This window comes from Dendrobates tinctorius, unplaced genomic scaffold (genome assembly GCF_039654945.1).
Source record: "Dendrobates tinctorius isolate UK_male_01 unplaced genomic scaffold, ASM3965494v1 ptg000422l, whole genome shotgun sequence".
Lineage (NCBI taxonomy): Eukaryota > Metazoa > Chordata > Amphibia > Anura > Dendrobatidae > Dendrobates > Dendrobates tinctorius.
In genome coordinates, this window is record NW_027362086.1 from 1,839,130 (window position 1) to 1,859,355 (window position 20,226).

At 46.6% G+C, this 20,226-nt stretch overlaps 2 protein-coding genes across 2 annotated transcripts in view; both read left to right on the forward strand.

Annotated features, from left to right (window-relative positions):
- CSRP1 (cysteine and glycine rich protein 1) overlaps positions 1-20,226 on the forward strand; it is a 347,337-nt gene that overhangs the window by 313,843 nt on the left and 13,268 nt on the right. The gene's annotated exons all lie outside the window — the stretch shown is intronic.
- On the forward strand, positions 13,365-19,908 carry LOC141076740 (uncharacterized). Its single transcript, XM_073564021.1, has 2 exons — positions 13,365-14,376; positions 19,892-19,908. Exons 1-2 carry the CDS (start codon positions 13,368-13,370, stop codon positions 19,906-19,908), a joined length of 1,026 nt encoding a protein of 341 aa, XP_073420122.1. The 5' UTR covers positions 13,365-13,367.

A 20,226-nucleotide genomic window follows, 5' to 3' on the forward strand; every position in this document is an offset into this window, starting at 1 on the left:
TATTACTATCGCTCTGATTGGCTGTTTCACTTTTAACAGCCAATCAGAGCGATCGTAGCCACGTGGGGGCGAAGGCACGCCCCCTGTGGTGAATTACAAAGCCCCCTGTATCTGCGGGTCGGGTGACCTTTCAGTGACCCCGGTCACCCGACCCGCAGGGGGGCTTTGAAGTCATGACGCCACATAGGCGTCACTGGTCAGATTTGAACCAGGTTTCATGACGCCTATGTGGCGTCATTGGTCGTGAAGGGGTTAAGAGCAAGTGCTCATAACACAGGAAGAAGTGATGGCAAAAAAGCGGCCATACAAAACGATAGTATAAAGACTGTAATATTAAGAGCAAGTGCTCATGTGACACAGGAGGAGTTAATAGCACCAAGAGCAGCCATACATCTGGTGAGCACTTTGAACCCCCAAGTGATTCTCAGAAGTTTATAATGCCCGAGCGTGAAAATAAAAAATTTTTTTCCACAAAAATGATATTTTTGCCCCCAATTTTTTATTTTCCTAAGAGTAACAGGAGAAATTGGACCCCAAAACTTGTTTTTCAATTTGTCCTGAGTAGGCTGATACCCTATATGTGGGGGTAAAACACTGTTTGGGCACATGGCAGAGCTTGGAAGGGAAGGAGCACCATTTTACTTTTTCAACGCAGAATTGGCTGGAATTGAGATCAGACCCCATGTTGCATTTGGAGAGCACCTGATGTGCCCAAACAGTGGAAACCCCCCAATTCTAACTCCAACCCTAACCCCAACACACCCTTAACCCCAATCTCAGCACTAACCCTAGCCCTAACCCTAGCCCTAATGGCAAAATGGAAATAAAGACATTTTTTTTAAATTTTATTATTTTTCCCTAACTAAAGGGGTGATAACGGGGGGTTTGATTTACTATTTGTGGTGGGTTTTTATGTTTGGCAGCTGTCGCACGCTAAAAGACGCTTTTTATTGCAAAAACTATTTTTACATCACCACATATTGAGAGCTATAATTTTTCCATATTTTGACCCACCGAGTCATGTGAGGTCTTATTTTTTGCGGGACGAGTTGATGCTTTTATTGGTATCATTTTCGGGCATGTGACATCTTTTGATCGCTTTTTATTCCGATTTTTGGGACGCAGAATGAACAAAAACCAGCGTTTCATGAATTTCTTCTGGGGGGTGCGTTTACACCTTTTCCGCCTGCGGTAAAATTGATAAAGCGCTTTTATTCTTCGGGTCAGCACGGTTACAGTGATACCTCATTTAGGTTTTTTTTATGTTTTGGCGCTTTTATGCAATGAAAACAATTTTATATAAAAAATAATTATTTTTGCATCGCTTTATTCTGTGAGCTATAACTTTTTTATTTTTTCACTGATGATGCTGTATGGCAGCTTGTTTTTTGCGGGACAAGATGACGTTTGCAGCGGTACCATGGATATTTATATGCGTCTTTTTGATCGCGCGTTAGTTCACTTTTTGTTCGGCGGTATGATAATAAATCATTATTTTTTGCTTCGTTTTTTATTTTTTAAGGGGTTCACTAAAGGGGTTAACTAATGGGACAGTTTTATAGAGCGGGTCGTTATGGACGTGACGATACCAAATTTGTGTACTTTTATTGTTTTTGGTTTTTTTATTTCCAAAAAATGAATTTATTAGGGAATATTTTACATTGTCCCAGGTGGGACATCACTGTCCTGTGACAGATCGCTGATCTGTCACATCACAGATCACTGTGACTGATCAGCGATCTGTCACAGGCAGTGCTGCAGACTTCCTCATGCCTGCGCTTTGCAGGCACTGAGGAAGCAAGCTCCCTTCAGGCCCCCGAAGTTCCCCGTCGCCATCTTGGATCCAGAGACCTGCAGGGAAAGAGCCCCCCGCAGCAACGCTGCACATTGCACTGCTGTGGGGGGCTCAGGGAAGCATGGAGGGAGCCCCCTCCCTGACGATGCTTCCCTTTAACCCCCGGTACACCGCGATCGTGTTTGATCGTGGTGTGCAAGGGGTTAACGTGTCGGGGGCGGTCCGTGACCGCCCCTGACACATTGTGTCGGGTGTCAGCTGTGATAATCAGCTGACACCCGGCCGCGATCAGCGGCACTCACCACGTGGGTGCCGCTGATCGCTATGACGTAATATTCCGTCTATGGGAATTAGGTCCAGGGTCACATGGACGGAATATTACGTCCATTGTAGGTAAGGGGTTAAATACAATTTCCAGCTCAGGAGAGGTAGGCCACACCCCAGCTTGCACAGAATGCAAAAATACAAAGAAAAAACACAAAAATTGAGCTTGGTTTGAGTTGGAACACATGCAGCATATAAATGCATGTTCACATGGCTAAAAAGCATACAAAACCTACAAGAGACAAAATGAGAAAAACCCTGCTATAATTAAATAAGTAAAAAGCAAAAGTGCATTTGTATTTTTGCATTCTATGCAAGCTGGGGTGTGGCCTCCCTTTCCAGAGCTGGAAATTGTATTAAGAAGCTACCCCTGACTGGTGTTCGGTGGTTGGGACCCGGTCCTTGTCTGCCCTTATTCACACAGACGTGAACTTTGAAGGTTACTAATACTAGACAGTGTAGGACCGCCCCGACCACAGAGTCACTTTGTCGATGGTGGGACGGCTTTTATGCTATGTTTGATCAAATACAGTATTACTAAGAACTCTGTATGATTTAAATGCACTTTTGCTTTTCACTTATTTAATTATAGCAGGGTTTTTTTCATTTTGTCTTTTGTAGGTTTTGTATGCTTTTTGGCCATGTGAACATGCATTTATATGCTGCATGTGTACCAACTCAAACCAAGCTCAATTTTTGTGTTTATGCTCATTAATTTCGCGGATTTTTCCGCGGTTCTGGCTATTTCTATGCGCCTTGAAAACGCACGGAAAAAAAAACGCATAAAAACCACTCATTTTTTGCGCGGAAAATGCGCAGAAAAAACGTGCAGTTTCTGGGGAGTCAGGTTTTTCAGCAGAAATTTTCTGCTATGTGTGCACTTAGCCTTAGCCTTTTCCAACGTTCCCAGAAAACGCACGGAAAAAATGCGTCAAAAACGCGCGTCTTTTGTGCAAAAAACGCGTAAGAAACGCACGGAAATAAAATGCGCGTTTTCTGGGAAGGGGATCAGTTTCCTGAGCATTTAAAAACGCTAACGTGGGCACATAGCCTTAGACACAGTGCAAAGCTCTGAATAGAAGGAGAGTCATATCAGAGTGCAAATTTGCCTGGAATGGTTTGCGATTACCATGTCACATTAACAGAGTCTGTGAGTAGTGTTGAGCGAGTATACTTGTTGCTCAGGTTTTCCCGAGCATGCTTGGGTGTCCTCCGAGTATTTTGGCATGCTCGGAGATTTAGTTTTTGCTGGCGCAAGTTGCATGATTTGCGGCTGCTGGACAGCCTGAATACATGCGGGGATTCCCTAACAAACAGACAATCCCCACGAGTATTCAGGCTGTGTAGTAGCCGCAAATCATGCAACTGCGTCAGCAAAAACTAAATCTCCGAGCACGCCAAAATACTCGGAGGACACCCAAGCATGCTCGGGAAAACCTGAGCAACGAGTATACTCTCTCATCACTACCTGTGAGGTGTCAGGACAGTAGGACCATCCATAAGTGACCTGATTTTACAAACTCCAACCTTAAAACCCCTTAATGACCAGTGCTTTTTTCAGTTTTGCGTTTTCGTTTTTCGCTCCCCTTCTTCCCAGAGCAATAACTTTATTTATTTTTCCGTCAATATGGCGGAATGAGTTGTACATTTGAACGACACCATTGGTTTTACCAAAAATTCCAAATGCGGTGAAATTGCTAAAAAAGTGCAATCCCACACTTGTTTTTTGTTTGGCTTTTTTGCTAGGTTCACTAAATGCTAAAACTGACCTGACATTATGATTCTCCAGGTCATTACAAGTTCATAGACACCAAACATGTCTAGGTTCTTTTTTATCTAAGTGGTGACAAAAAATTCCAAACTTTGCTAAAAAAAAAAAAAAAAAAAAAAAGAGAAAAAAATTGTGGCATATGCCGATACCCATAGAGTCTTCATTTTTCATGATCTGGGGTTGGGTGAGGGCTTATTTTTTTGCACACTGAGCTGACTTTTTAATGCAATGTCCGGGCGACCAAAAAAACGTAATTCTGGCGTTTCGATTTTTTTCACCGCTACGCCGTTTAATCCTTTTTTTATTGATTGGGCAATTCTGAATGCGGCGATACCTAATATGTGTATGTGTGGGTTTTTTTTATTGTTTTATTTTGAATGGGGCGAAAGGTGGGTGATTTGAGCTTTTATTTTTTGACTCTTGGAGAACAAATTTTTGTACAACAGTTTACAGACTCCATATACAGAGCCCCTTAGTGCCAGAAGAGCAGAAGTCTCCCTCAATTAATCCCAATTTGGAAATTATACCCCTCAGGGAATTCATCTTTGGGTGTAGTGATGATTTTGACTCCATGGGTATTTTCCAGAATCAAGCAGCAACGAACGATGCAGAGTGAAAATATACCATTGTAATGCCCGTACATTGCAGCGTCCAGACCTTGTAATGGCCTTACATAGTGCCCAGCTTATGCTTTTGGAGACTTGGAAACACGCACCCCATAATTTAAATGGCCTCTCCTCTCTACAGTAAAGTCAAACATGTGGATGCTAACTGCAGCCACACTGTGGAGCTCAGGAGGAGGGGGCATTTGGATTTGAGTGCGCAGATTTTGCTGGATTTCTTTTGGTGAGAGCGATGTCACTTTCCAAGAGCCTTTGAGTTACCAGTAATGTGAACACCTCCTAAATTTCTGTGAACAGATAATGGACTTGAGTGGTGACTTGTTTATTGTGGGTTGAGTAAAATCTTTTATTTGTGGTATTTTGGGATAGAAATAAAGAAAATTCCAGCTCACTGGTAAAGACATCTTGAGAATCGGAGCACAGAGTGGCCATGTCACGGCGTGAAACAATTCCAATGAGTAGATTGTCCAGCTCAACGATGGAGTGAAAAAACAGATTCTTTAGTCATAAAACATTCTCAAGTTGGGGATAAAAACATCAGCATTGGTAGTGCGAAGTATTGCGTTATCAACGCATTTCTGGTGTCCTTGCACCCTTATTCATGATAACAGGCATTTCTTTGTGAAACACTTTTATGCTGAAATCCGGTTAGCACACCGGTGAAATACAAAAGATTAAAACCGCTCGTTGAGCTGGACAATCTACTCATTGGTATTTTGAGATACAGAACATTTTAGATTAGTTCATATTCATCCTGTGCTCTATGCTAAGCACTAACAGTATATCTGGGTTTCCATCTAAATTTACAAAATACATGATTCAGATGAAAACCTGAGGGATCTTGTTAGGCATCAGGTTTCTGCGTCTGCTCTGCAAGAATCCAGAGCCTCACATTTGGCGGTCTCCTGCTGTCTATCTACTGCAGAGAAGATTACTTTGCAGCAGACCGCTCCAGAGACTAAGTTCCTCTGTGCTCCTACAGGGCATGCTCACGAGACGATCCCCCATTGGAGTTCGGGAGTCATGTGCCCAGGTCCTGCTCCAGATCTCATTGGTCCATCTTGGAGATCTGGAAGGTCCCACACAGCTATAAAAAGTGCGCATGACCGGTCGGCCATGCACTAGTATAGACTTATCAAGCTAAATGTGTGAATGGTGACGGATGTATGACTCTCATGACTGCCTCATTTGAAACCCCTTCCGTCTGTTATTACGCATGTGGATAGGGAATTAGTGCAGCAGTCAGCACCAGTCAGTGGCAAGCCTTAGGCCACTATGCACACCGCACCTTTACTCTAGTGTCCGACATTGCGCCTGCTTCCTAGCTTTGTCGACTAGCGGCCGTGCCCTACGCCGTGCTGCAGTTTCAGCCCTCCTTGGCATCCGCAGTAGCACCGCCGCACACACGGTAGGTCTAGACAGACATAGCTCCTCTGCGTTGGGTCCTGCTCCTGTGACCAGATACCGTGTGTGCATTTCCCTGTGGTCTGTGACACTAACAGGCTCAGCGTTTTTTGTATGTTTATGTTGGGGCCCAGGGCTGTGGAGTCGGAGTTGGAGTTAGTTTTGGTTGGAGTCGGAGTCGGCAGAAATGTACCGACTCCGACTCCTGCTTTAAAAAAAATGTATTATTTCATAATTGAACTTTCATATGAATTTTATAAATGTTACTCTAATATATATGTTATTTCAAACTATGAACAACAGTGATAAGCAGTTCTGCTGGAGATAGAGACATTTCTTACTTCTTGTGTGTCACTGTTCTCCACTGCCCTTATCTAATCTTATACTTGGTTAACCTCATGCTGCCCCAACCCCCCTACTTACAATGTATGAAACTGAAAGTGAAAATGTGTTGCAAATTCTTAGTAGTAAAGCTCCTCCTCTAGAATAGATCATACTAGGTGTGCGTCTTCCAAGCATCTCACAGCTGCCTGCTACTCAGAAGAGGAAGACTGTAAGAAGTATTAGCCTTTCAACAAACTTTGCATCAGTTAACTGTGAGTACATGAGGAATAATAACAGTATTACTGACCACTATATCAGTTGTACGACCTGGCAATATTTTTGTACAATTGTTTTTAGGAAAAACAATTGTCATTTGGATTGTGAATGCAGAATTAAAAACCTGAGAATGTCAAAGAAGCATCACATTAAATCAGCTGTATTTGAACATTTCACCATCACTCAAGATAGAAAACATTATGTCTGTCAGTGTATGACAAATGATCCAGGCAAAAACAAATGCTGTGAAGCCAAGATGAGTGCATATTCAGGCAAAGATAAAAATGCTCCTACTAGAGCTTCTAATCTAAAGAGACATTTACAGCGCTTTCATCCAGAAGTACTGAAAGCAGTGGATGAGAAAGACTGCATCCAAACCAATGAACCAGTGCCCAGCTCTTCCAGCCAAACAAAGGAGCAGAGAACTTTGCAGCCATCAGTTGCAAGATATTTTGTCAGTGACAAAGTTACTGTGACAATGACAGTAGATACATTTAAAAAACAGATCATAGCGCTTGTTGTAAAGGATAGTGTGCCTATTTCATTATTTTCACGACCAGCTTTTAGTGTCTGAATGGGGAAATGGCCCGCAAGCTTGGTGTTTCTCTGGAGAGAGAGAGTATTAGAAAATTAGTAATCGAAGAAGCTTTTAAACAAAAGGAAGAACTTAAAAAAACTCTCAAGGGACGCTTTCTGTTTCTTAAAATGGATGCCTGCACACGTCACAGAGTGAACTATTTTGCCATCAATGTCCGATTTGTTTGTGACAAAAATGAAATAGTTACCAAGACATTGGCAGTAAAAGACACCAAAGCTCATCACACCAGTGAGTTTCTCCAGGTCTTGGTGGAAAAGGTTCTGCAAGACTATGAACTTAAAAAAGAGCAAGTTCTTTCTGTCGTAACTGACAATGCTTCAAATATGCTAAGTACTATTAAGCTAATGAATGAGAGTAATGATGGTGACCAGCAGCTAGAAGAACATTCTGGGTCCACAGACACAGAAATGTTTGCAATAGAGGAACACAGTATTGTAACTGAGGAGCAAACTGAAGTTGCTTCAGATGAACAGCAACATGATAGTTTAGATGATCTTGTTGAAACTGTCAATATGTTCTTTCATTCATCACATGCGCTGTGTTGTGCATACGCTACAGCTGGCTATAAGAGACAGTCTGCAAGAAGGACATGCTGCTGCACTGATTGGCAAGGTGAGAAAATTGGCTACTGTTGCCAGAACCCCTAAAGTTGACTCAATTTTGAAGAGACGTGCTGGAAAAGGGGCAATTATTGATCAAGCCACACGATGGGGCAGTACTTACTTAATGATTCAGCGCTTGGTTGAACTGAAAACCTTTCTTGTAGACATGGCTAACCCTCAACTGACGCTAAATGAAAGTCAGTGGAATCAGGTGACTGAGCTGGAAAAATTGCTAGAGCACCCATTTACAGTGACTAAAAAATTACAAGCAGAGGACTTAACTCCAGGTATTTTCTTAAAGGAGTGGAAGAACCTGATGATTCGCCTGTCCCAAAGAGGAGGGTTAATTGCAAGTGGCATTGCTACATCAATGAAACGGAGAGAGGAGCTACTATTACAAAATAACATTCTTTTGGCAGCTGTTTATGTAGACCCAATGCATCGGATTCTTCTAGATGATCAACAGCTAAGTAAAGGAAAAGAAGCTCTGTTTGAAATAGCAGTAAGGATGAAAGGGTTGCAGAACAGTCAGGAGGAACAAGAAGAATTTGGTCGTCCTGCCACATCTTCACCCTCATCATCAACTGATGAAGAATTTATTTTCGAAAAATATTTGGATCACAAGGACCGTGCAAAGCGTTCCCGCATAGAAGAAGAGTCATCCCCATCAAGGAACACAGCCAGTACATTTCAGCAGAATTTTTCATGTGCACTAAAAGAAATTGAAAAATTTGACCGTTCATCAAAAATAACAGTGCAGCAAGCGATTCCTCTGTATCCTGACATTGTCAGAGATGTTGCCCGAGTGGTTACTGCTTTGCCACCAACACAAGTTAGTGTAGAGAGGTTGTTCTCTGCTCTCAAAATAATTAGATCAGATTTGAGGGCATCCATGAAGGAGGATCTGACAGAGGCAATACTTTTTCTGAGGACAAATTTATAGATTTCTTCTTATTAACTGCATAAAAGTGTTTATTGCATATTTACTTACAGTTTATAAAAGTTTATAAAAGTTATTTGCTATATTCTAATTGTATTCTAATAAATGTAGTTTTTGCTCTAAGTGGTCTGATTACTTATATGATGGTGAGAAACTGAATAAGCACGATGTTTAATATTTTACAACAGTAAATTTGTTGTTATGAATTGGCCATTTATGAAGGAGTCGGAGTCGGAGCTGGAGTCGGAGCCGGAGACGGAGCCTGATAAAATCCAGGAGTCGGAGTCGCAACTGTGGCTTACCGACTTCACAGCCCTGGTTGGGGCGCCTCTGTGTGTGAACAGAGCCCGCTTTGCGCACTTCAGGTGAAGTTGAACCCGTGCGCATTATACCGCCATATTGCTCGTCTGTCATTACCTAGCAGCGGTGTGACACCTACTGCACGGTGGACGCACTCTATTATTTTTTATTTAGTGCGTTCCACCGTTCCTAACAGATCTATTCACTGTTGAGGCTGCAGAGTTATTCTGAACTTTATGTGGCTTCTGTTCGGTGGTTTTCGTCTTTTAAGAGGTCCACAAAACTGTGGCCGACTGTGCTTTTATGCACGCCTAAAAAGATGGGCACAGCCAGATCATAGGCCAGACAGAGAGAGTCCACAGTGCCTCCATCTGCCTCATTATAGGAAATCTTCCGCAAGGGGTTCTGTCTGAAACATGTGTTTCAGAGACATACACAGAAACCCCGGTGTAAATGTGGCGCCCTCTGTCTTTACCGCCACAAAAGGGTTAAATATGTACTGTTTTGTGAGCAATGGGAGTTATGCTTTCTCTGCTAGAGACCACAACACACACACACAATTCACCTCACTCCCTTACTTGTCTGCAGATTAGAGCTTTGCAGGCACACCCTAACTGGGAGGGGGATGAGTAGAGTTGTTGTTCTTCAGTGTAAAGGAGGAGAAGAATGCTCTTGGAAGCCATTAAACATGTGCTCTATCCAGGAGTTGAGCTAAGAAGCATCAGGGTGTCAGCCCCTAGACCATCCATGCTTTCAGAGCAGGGTGGTAAGCTGAGAGACTGTGTGAGATTATACTACCAACAGCATTGTCTTTTCCCTCTGAAAGACTGCAACAACCTAGGATCAGTGAAGGATCGTACAAGAAGGAACTTGAGCTGCTTCACAAAAGGATCCAAGCTGCAAGTTGCCAGAGGAGAAATACACAGTGAGTAGAAGCTATACTGGAAGTTTCTAAACTCCCGGAAGCCTTAGTCCCTGAAGGGATTAGAATAGCAGGAAGCATACACTTAGTCACAAGCAGAGTGAAGGATAACTCCCATTCTCCAGAGCAGACTGTAACCTGGTGAGAGTTGTAATATCTCCTCTGAACTGCACCTGAACTACAGTAAATGATAAAGTGACTTTCCCTGTCTCCTGCCTTATTACTCCATGCCTTCTACTTCCATCACAATCTCTGGGGGTTTGTCCTGGTTGGAGAGGGTTAAACATCTGCACTGCCATCACCATCTACTCCCCCAGGGATCATATGCAGTGCCGGCTATGCTACAGTTGGACACTCCAACTGGTGTCACGAATCACTACATAAACTTATTCCCATTCAATTCTACCCCTTTTACATGACCGCCTGAGGCCACGGACTGGGTCACTGCCACTGTGACACTTCCCATTGAAGTTAACGGGCACGGTGCTGAGTATCCCACGGCCTCTCGGGCGCGTCATAAGCGTAGGATAAATGTGAGCCGAGCCTTAGTGCAATCTTTGGGAGGCAGAATAAACAAAATCAACAGCAAGTGAAGAATTTGTTCTATTTACTTTTACACCATTCCTCATGCGGTATAAGTGATTAGATTTATTCTTCAAGTCAAATTTCTATAGATTTTTTATAGTTGGCTGCTATCACGCACTGAAAAAATCCTTTTTTTTTTTTACAAAAAAAAAGTTGTCACATTGCCATATTTTGAGAGCTATAATTTTTCTGTGTTTCTGTTGACAGAGTCATGTGAGACAGAATAGCAAAAACCAGCAACTCAGATTATTTTTTGGAATTTTTTTTACGCCGTTCACCATATGATAAAAGTGATAAGGCAACTTTTTTTTGCATCAGTGCGATTATAGAGATGCCACATTTATAGAATTTGTTTTGTGTTTTGTCAATTCTACACAATAAAAATAATTTTAAAGAAAAAACATTAGTTTTGCATCTCTATATTCTGAGAGCTACAGGTTTTTTATTTTTCCACTGATGGAACTTTATGGCTGCTTGTTTTTGGGGGAAGAAGATGACATTTTCAGCTGTACCATATTTATTTGTATTTGTCTTTTAAATCACAATTCTCTATGTACTCCTAAACCTTGCACATGGTTAGTAGGAACTGCAGTCACCTTAACGCTCTAGTAAGAAATGGCCCTCTTTTTCCAGGAGTGCTTTCAGTGTGGAATAAATGTCTAACACTACCTAATGGAAGAACCACATTAATAAAGGGTAATTCTGCATAGAATTATATTATATCTCTACTGTGCAACATAATATTTACCCAAACTTCAGGAAAGTCTTGGCTGTCAATCACCATGCTGGGGTGGGAAGGAGGTGAACTGAATATAAGTTAAGCACAATCCCGCTGAACCAACCCCTTAACATGACATATGTTTGCTAAGAAAACGGGAATAAGTACAGATGAAGTTTAGAAACCTTCCAAGTACTGTGCAGAGTGCTTAAAGGGAATCTGTCACTAGGTTTTTGCTATGTAATTTGAGAGTAGCATAATGTAGGGACAGAGACCCTAATTCCAGTGATGTATCACTTACTAGTCTGTGTGTTGTGATTTTTGTGATGTACCATGTCTGCAAGATATGTTTTCTGTTGCAATGTGCTAACAAATCCTCCATCCTAGGACATTGTAAACTCTCAGTAGTAGGAATTCCTTCCCCCCAGGTTTTATCAACCCTGCCACTTCCTCTGGAAGAGCAGGAATGTTAATTAGCTAGACCATCTTCCTCACACCATTTGCCTTCTCTCCTCTTCAGAGCGGGAAAAACTTCTTTGTTTGAAACGAATAAAACTATGAGAGACTATACCATAAGAACCAAATACCCTAGAGATATGAAAATCATATTTTTGTAACCTGAGCGGTCCCAGCTTCGAGACCGCGTATGTTTCGAAGTTCTACCCTGTCCAGAACATGAGATAGGATTTGCGCCCAAATGGACGGTCATATCGCATAGATGTTTGATGTTTTCTTGATGGGCTCATTACGCTGGGAAACATGATACCACTGATGAGTCCATACCAGCTTCTCCCATAAAGTTATAGCTAATCTAAGTTTTGTAGCCAAAACATAACTTGGATAAGAGAGGTGGGATCAACCCAGAATGCACCTCTCTGTGATGTCACATAGGAAAGTCTATAAGGCATTTCCTGGGCAAACCAGCTCAGAACAGCTCAAGTCGTCGTGCTAGAAGGACCCCAATGAGCGGAGAAGTGCAGCTCCGCCTCCACCCACCTTAGCCGCATGGTCTGCCTAAGGAACAATATGGAACTGTGAGTGTACTCTCTTTGTTTTCTCCACTTTTATTTTATACCTGTACTGTACATATTTTATGTCTCAATTTTATAGCAACTTTTATCTGTAATCACTGTCCTCTTTCGGAAAATAAATGAAATTATTTAGATCTGTCTCCATGCTCTAAGAATCGAACTATACGCCTTTGATAGATAATCGCTACTAATTCAAGGGGTTTGCCACGGACCCTCTTAATTTAACACTGTGAATTAAGTAACCGTGACTGGTGGCAGCGCGTTGTGTACGGCTATTACGGCTTGCTGGCAGTCTAGAAGGGTCTTATATTGCTGAGTAAGGGGCTTCAGCCACAGCATTGATAATTCCCTTACTGCAGAAGCCTAATTGCCGGTTCACAACAGGCAGCCCGTCCGGCGACTAATTATCCTAGGTGCAGTTCCCTGACTGACCTGAGGGTAAGGGGGGCGCCGGAGAGCTGCGAGTTCCAAAGTGGAACTGAGAAAGTGGGATATACATAAATCCCCGCAGTACTTGGAAGATTGATAGCAGTGGTGGGGCATCCAAATTAAACTCCCCCTGTGGCAAATTGTAGAGCGAGATTAGCTTGCTGGATATTTTTGGTCACATGGTGCCAGTGTTGGGATAACTAAGATAAGCCCCACTGCGCCTGTGATAGCCGTGTGCCGGCATTGTGTCACGCCCCTCTGTCCGCTGATACACCCGTGTCAGTGGTGGGACTGTGACATAGTGGTGACACAGGGTCCGCTGTCCGTCGCGTTTTGGTGGCAGCGGGACTCCCGTTAGTGTCGCCCGTAAGTGGACGAACGGCGGTGGGCTGTTCGTCACATATTGGTGGCAGCGCGGTGGGATAATCCTAGAGCATTAGTGATTTGGTTTGAGCAATCATTCCTCTCACTAAAAACCTGCACGGTTCCTGCGGGAATCCTGCATCATAGGTTTTGGAGAACAGACTCAGTGGTTACTAGTCCTGAGACATTAGTGTGTACTTGCAAGTATCCCCCTCCCGTTTCTTCGTTTTTCTTTTTCTATCTTTTATTTGGCAACCATGGCGGCAAAAGGAGAACCTTGGTACACCCGGCAGACAAAGGAAGTTCTTGCTGCGTTATGCACGTACCAAGGCCTTGACGCCACAAACAAAAACAGAGCTCAAATGATCGCGGCTCTAGTGCAGCTGGACAACGACCAGAATCCAGCGAGCGCAGAAGTTGGCCCAAGTTGCAATGGGGCTGCAGCAGAGGCTCCACTCCTGAGCGCTGGCCCCACATTCAACCAGAACGGGGTGGACCCCTATCTGCAAATGGCCTTGGACGAACTCCCCGCCGAAGACAGTGATGGGCGGGTGAGGCTGATCCAGCAAGCTCGAGAGAGAGCAGAGCAGCGAGCCGAGCGCCAGGCGGAGAGAGCTGAGCGCCAAGCTGAGGCTGAGAGAGCCGAGCGCCAGGCGCAGAGGGCCCATGAACTGGAGGTACTCCAGCGGGGTGGGAATGCCCTCACAGCCCAAAGCCGTGAGCCCAGCAGCGTCCAGACTCCTAAACCCCGGCCAGAGCATTTTCCCGTGATGGAAAAGGACGGGGACTTGGACACATTTCTGCGAGCCTTTGAGAAAGCCTGCAGACAGTACCAGCTGCCTAGAGACCAATGGGCAAGGTACTTGACCCCAGGGCTAAAAGGCAAAGCCCTGGAGGCATTTGCTTCTCTTCCGCCAGAAGCCGATGATGACTATGACGCCATAAAGCAGGCGCTGATCGCCAAATACCGGCTGACACCTGAGGTATACCGAAAGAAGTTCCGACACCTCCAACGTGGCCCACACGATAGCTACAGTGATGTGGTGCAAGGACTCAGGACCCACTTTGACCAGTGGATCCATGGACTGTCCGTTGAAACCTTTGAGCAGCTACGGGACCTGATGATCAAAGACCAGTTCCTGCATCTCTGCCCAGCTGAGGTCCGACAGTTCATCCTGGACCGCGAACCAACGAACGCGGACAAAGCGGCGCAGATCGCCGACAACCACGAGGCCAACCGGAAGCCCGAGACGCGGAGGCCAGTCGCCACCAGCTGGAAAGGGGGTAAGCCAGCAACCAACCCCAATGCCCCAGCTAGCCGTCCCTCCGGAGGCCCTGTCCCTGTTGCCAACAACAGGCCGGCTACTGACAGTCGCCTGTGTCACCACTGCCAGCGGCCTGGTCACTTCTTTTACACCTGTCCGAACAGGCCGAAGAACCCCCCAGCCAAGGCCCCCGGGCCCAATGCCTCTGTTCTTTTGGTGGGAGGTGTGGTTGGGAGGGCTGACGACAACGTTCAACCTGTTCAGGTGGGGGCCCGTCTTGCTACAGGCCTCAAGGACACCGGGGCTGAACGAACCCTCATCCGTCCTGGACTGGCGGCCCCTGAAGAGTTTGTTGAGGGGAAAACCCTGACTGTCACCGGGATTGGAGGCACCCGTTGTCCCTTGCCAGTGGCACGAGTTTTTCTTGACTGGGGTGCCGGGAGCGGGTTGAGGGAGGTGGGAGTGTCTGAAAATTTGCCCACTGATGTTTTATTGGGGACTGACTTGGGGAGGATGGTTGCATACTATGTCCCTGACACCCTTCCCCAAACTGATAATAAGGGTAACGTTAACCCTGATGATGTTGATGATGGGAAACTGAATGTGTTACCTGCTAATGCCTTGATGAGTAATGATGCAACTAACAACCATTCTTTCCCCAGGTACGATGCTGATGCTGATGTGAATGTACCAAAGCAAACTGATAACCATTCTTCTCCTAGGAAGGATGATGATGATGTTGATGTATCTGTGCCGACTGAACCCGTTAACCCTTTCTTTGAAGCGGTAGATGTGTCCACAGGTACCGAAGTGCTCAGCCCCGTCACTCTGCGGAGTGAGACGGCTGAGGAACCCCTGGCAGGAGTAAGCAACGGTGCTCAAGGAAATGGGGAGGTGCATGGGGACCATGAGGAAGGTAATGCCATGCAGCTGACCAGTGCCACCGAGGAAGGTAACTGGCCCATAAGTAGCACTGCTCCTGAAGTGTTGGGGGTGGATGGGGAGGTAGAGCCCAGGGCAGCACCAGCTGGTGGGTCTGCAGAAATCCCCAGGGAGACAGCATACATAGCAGCTGTCACACGCAGTCAGAGTGCCCAGATCGCAGGTAACGCACTGTCTTCTGGACCCTCTGCTGCTACAGGAGAGACTGAACCAGAGGTGAGCCCAGAGCCGGTTCCAGAGGGTCCCAGTAAAGAGGGGACCCTGACGTCACTTCTGGCAGCCTCCAGCATGGAGTTCCAGGCTGCTCTGCACTCAGATGCCAGCCTGGAGAAATTGAGAGGTCTCGCCGAGACGCCCACCTCCAAGTCTGATAAGGAGAGGGTGTTCTGGGAACGAGGAAGGTTGTACCGGGAGACAGTACCCGGAGATCCTAAAAAGGAGTGGTTGAGGGAAAGACAGCTGGTCGTCCCCTATCAGTTCAGAACTGAGTTGTTGCGGATTGCCCATGAGATTCCACTCGCTGGACACTTGGGGATCAGCAAAACAAAGGCACGGCTGTCTCAACACTTCTATTGGCCCAAGATGGGGACAGATGTAACACACTACTGCCGCTCCTGTGCCACCTGTCAAAAAGTGGGTAAGGCGGGGCCTGCTCTTAAGGCTCCCCTTATTCCTTTGCCGGTGATAGAGGAGCCTTTCCAGAGAATCGCGGTGGACATTGTAGGACCGCTGTCCGTCCCCAGCAGCTCCGGAAAGCGATACATTCTCACCGTGGTAGACTACGCTACCCGGTACCCAGAGGCAGTAGCTCTGTCTTCAACCAGGGCAGATAAGGTGGCTGACGCACTGGTGACCATCTTTTCGAGAGTAGGATTTCCCAGGGAGATGCTTACCGATCAAGGGCCCCAATTCATGTCTCGCCTAATGGAGGCTCTCTGTGAGAAAATGCAGGTGACGCAGCTGGTATCGAGTCCGTATCACCCACAGACTAACGGTTTGTGTGAACGTTTCAACGGTACCCTCAAACAGATGCTCCGCATACTGGTTGAGACCCAAGGGCGCGACTGGGAGCGGTACCTCCCACACCTGCTGTTCGCTTACAGAGAAGTTCCGCAGGCTTCGACCGGGTTCTCCCCCTTTGAGCTCCTGTATGGCAGGCGAGTCCGGGGACCCCTTGGGTTGATAAGAGAATCCTGGGAAGATAAGCCAAACCCCACAGAAGTGTCCATCGTGGATTATGTCATGCGCTTCCGTGACAAGATGCAGACCTTGACGCAGTTGGTGCATGACAACATGACGCAGGCTCAGGCTGACCAGAAGCGCTGGTACGACCAGAACGCCCGGGAGCGGACCTACCAGGTGGGTCAAAAGGTGTCGGTGTTGGTCCCGGTACCAACGGATAAGCTTCAGGCAGCCTGGGAAGGCCCGTACGTCGTCCACCAACAGCTCAACCCGGTCACCTACGTGGTCACGCTTGACCATGCTCGGGGTAGGCGCAAGGCCTTTCACGTCAACATGCTGAAGGCGCACTACGAACGTGAAGCTTGCGTCCTACCGGTCTGCAATCTGCCAGAGGATGGGGAGGAAGATTCCCTCCTGGACATGCTGGCCCGGGCCAAGGCCAATGGGTCCATTGAGGACATGGAGATAAGTGGTTCACTCACCGTGTCCCAGCGGTTGCAGTTGATGGCCACCCTGGAACTCTTCCGGCCCGTGTTCACCAACCGTCCTGGGAGGACGGAGTTAGCGGTTCATGAGGTGGACACCGGGAATCATGCCCCATTACGGCGAACACCTTATCGGATCTCTGAAACGGTGCAACAAGTCATGCGCCAAGAGGTCGATGAGATGTTAAGGCTGGGAGTGATTCGACGGTCAAAAGGTGCGTGGGCTTCACCTGTAGTCCTCGTGCCTAAAAAGGATCGAACCACCCGGTTCTGCGTGGACTACAGGGGGCTCAACGCCATCACAACCTCTGATGCCCACCCGATGCCGCGCATCGAGGATCTGCTCGAGCGGTTGACAAACGCCAACTACATATCCATCATGGATTTGAGTCGGGGATACTGGCAGATTCCCCTGAGCCCTGAGGCGCAGGAGAAATCCGCCTTTATCACCCCCTTTGGACTGTACGAGTCCACGGTCATGCCCTTCGGCATGAAGAATGCCCCTGCCACTTTCCAGCGGATGGTCAACCACCTGCTTCGGGGACTGGAGGAGTACGCAGTGGCGTACTTAGACGATATTGCCGTCTTCAGTTCCACCTGGGAGGAACACCTTCAGCACCTCCAGGAGGTGCTCAAGCGTCTTCACCAGGCAGGCCTGACCATCAAGCCGGGGAAGTGCCAGATAGGCATGCGCGAGGTCCACTACCTGGGGCACCGGGTAGGCGGGGGTTCCATGAGTCCGGAGCCAGAAAAAGTGGACGCAATCGTGTCCTGGCCCACCCCCAGGACCAAGAAACAGGTGAAGTCCTTCTTGGGCACTGCAGGGTACTATAGGCGGTTCGTACAGGACTATAGCCGCCCTTGCCAAACCCTTGACTGACCTCACCAAGCAGAGGCTACCCCAAACAGTCAACTGGACAGATGACTGTGAGGCGGCTTTCCAAGCTTTGAAAGCAGCCCTGTGCAACTCTCCAGTGTTGAGAGCAGTCGACAGCAGTCGCCCGTTTCTGGTACAGACCGACGCCAGCGAGTTTGGCCTCGGTGCTGTGCTTAGCCAGGTCGACTCGGGGGACCAAGAGCACCCCGTGTTGTACCTGAGCCGGAAACTTTTGCCGAGGGAAGTGGCATACTCGACCATCGAGAAGGAGTGTCTGGCCATGGTGTGGGCACTGCAGCGTTTGCAGCCCTACCTGTATGGGCGCGCCTTCACGGTGGTAACCGACCACAACCCACTGAGCTGGTTGCACACCGTGTCGGGAACCAATGGAAGATTGCTCCGCTGGAGCCTTGCCCTTCAACAGTACGATTTTACTGTAAAACACAGGAAGGGCAGTGAAAACGGCAATGCCGATGGGTTGTCCCGCCGGGGCGAACCCGCTGAGGTGCGCATGGCCGATTACCGAGAGGTAATGCCTCCTTAGCGCCCTCTTAAGGGGGGAGGTGTGATGTACCATGTCTGCAAGATATGTTTTCTGTTGCAATGTGCTAACAAATCCTCCATCCTAGGACATTGTAAACTCTCAGTAGTAGGAATTCCTTCCCCCCAGGTTTTATCAACCCTGCCACTTCCTCTGGAAGAGCAGGAATGTTAATTAGCTAGACCATCTTCCTCACACCATTTGCCTTCTCTCCTCTTCAGAGCGGGAAAAACTTCTTTGTTTGAAACGAATAAAACTATGAGAGACTATACCATAAGAACCAAATACCCTAGAGATATGAAAATCATATTTTTGTAACCTGAGCGGTCCCAGCTTCGAGACCGCGTATGTTTCGAAGTTCTACCCTGTCCAGAACATGAGATAGGATTTGCGCCCAAATGGACGGTCATATCGCATAGATGTTTGATGTTTTCTTGATGGGCTCATTACGCTGGGAAACATGATACCACTGATGAGTCCATACCAGCTTCTCCCATAAAGTTATAGCTAATCTAAGTTTTGTAGCCAAAACATAACTTGGATAAGAGAGGTGGGATCAACCCAGAATGCACCTCTCTGTGATGTCACATAGGAAAGTCTATAAGGCATTTCCTGGGCAAACCAGCTCAGAACAGCTCAAGTCGTCGTGCTAGAAGGACCCCAATGAGCGGAGAAGTGCAGCTCCGCCTCCACCCACCTTAGCCGCATGGTCTGCCTAAGGAACAATATGGAACTGTGAGTGTACTCTCTTTGTTTTCTCCACTTTTATTTTATACCTGTACTGTACATATTTTATTTCTCAATTTTATAGCAACTTTTATCTGTAATCACTGTCCTCTTTCGGAAAATAAATGAAATTATTTAGATCTGTCTCCATGCTCTAAGAATCGAACTATACGCCTTTGATAGATAATCGCTACTAATTCAAGGGGTTTGCCACGGACCCTCTTAATTTAACACTGTGAATTAAGTAACCGTGACTGGTGGCAGCGCGTTGTGTACGGCTATTACGGCTTGCTGGCAGTCTAGAAGGGTCTTATATTGCTGAGTAAGGGGCTTCAGCCACAGCATTGATAATTCCCTTACTGCAGAAGCCTAATTGCCGGTTCACAACAGGCAGCCCGTCCGGCGACTAATTATCCTAGGTGCAGTTCCCTGACTGACCTGAGGGTAAGGGGGGCGCCGGAGAGCTGCGAGTTCCAAAGTGGAACTGAGAAAGTGGGATATACATAAATCCCCGCAGTACTTGGAAGATTGATAGCAGTGGTGGGGCATCCAAATTAAACTCCCCCTGCGGCAAATTGTAGAGCGTGATTAGCTTGCTGGATATTTTTGGTCACATGGTGCCAGTGTTGGGATAACTAAGATAAGCCCCACTGCGCCTGTGATAGCCGTGTGCCGGCATTGTGTCACGCCCCTCCGTCCGCTGATACACCCGTGTCAGTGGTGGGACTGTGACATAGTGGTGACACAGGGTCCGCTGTCCGTCGCGTTTTGGTGGCAGCGGGACTCCCGTTAGTGTCGCCCGTAAGTGGACGAACGGCGGTGGGCTGTTCGTCACAATTTTGATAAAATCACTGGTTTTCTGCTGTAGATCTAGAAGTTCTCTAACACTGAGCTCGGTAAAACTCCTCCCACACCGATTTGTCAGCTTCTGTGTACACTGAGCATGGGAAAGATTTATGTAAATGAGTGATGGGGGAATGGTTAAGTAGGAGGAATACATGTCACAAGACAACTAGTCCTCTAGTGATGATCTCCTGCTGATCTAACATGAATTTAATTGAAATACAGCCCAGTAAGTGATATACAGTATCACTGGAATCAGGGTCTCTGTTCCTATATCATGCTGTTCTCAAATTACATAGCAAAAACAAGCTGACAGATTCCCTTAAATGAATTGGACAGTGTGGTGGCCGTGATTGAACC

Bases quoted from the DNA above. Each gene is read 5' to 3' on its own strand.
- LOC141076740 (XM_073564021.1), top strand. From the start codon at position 13,368: ATGATCGCGGCTCTAGTGCAGCTGGACAACGACCAGAATCCAGCGAGC.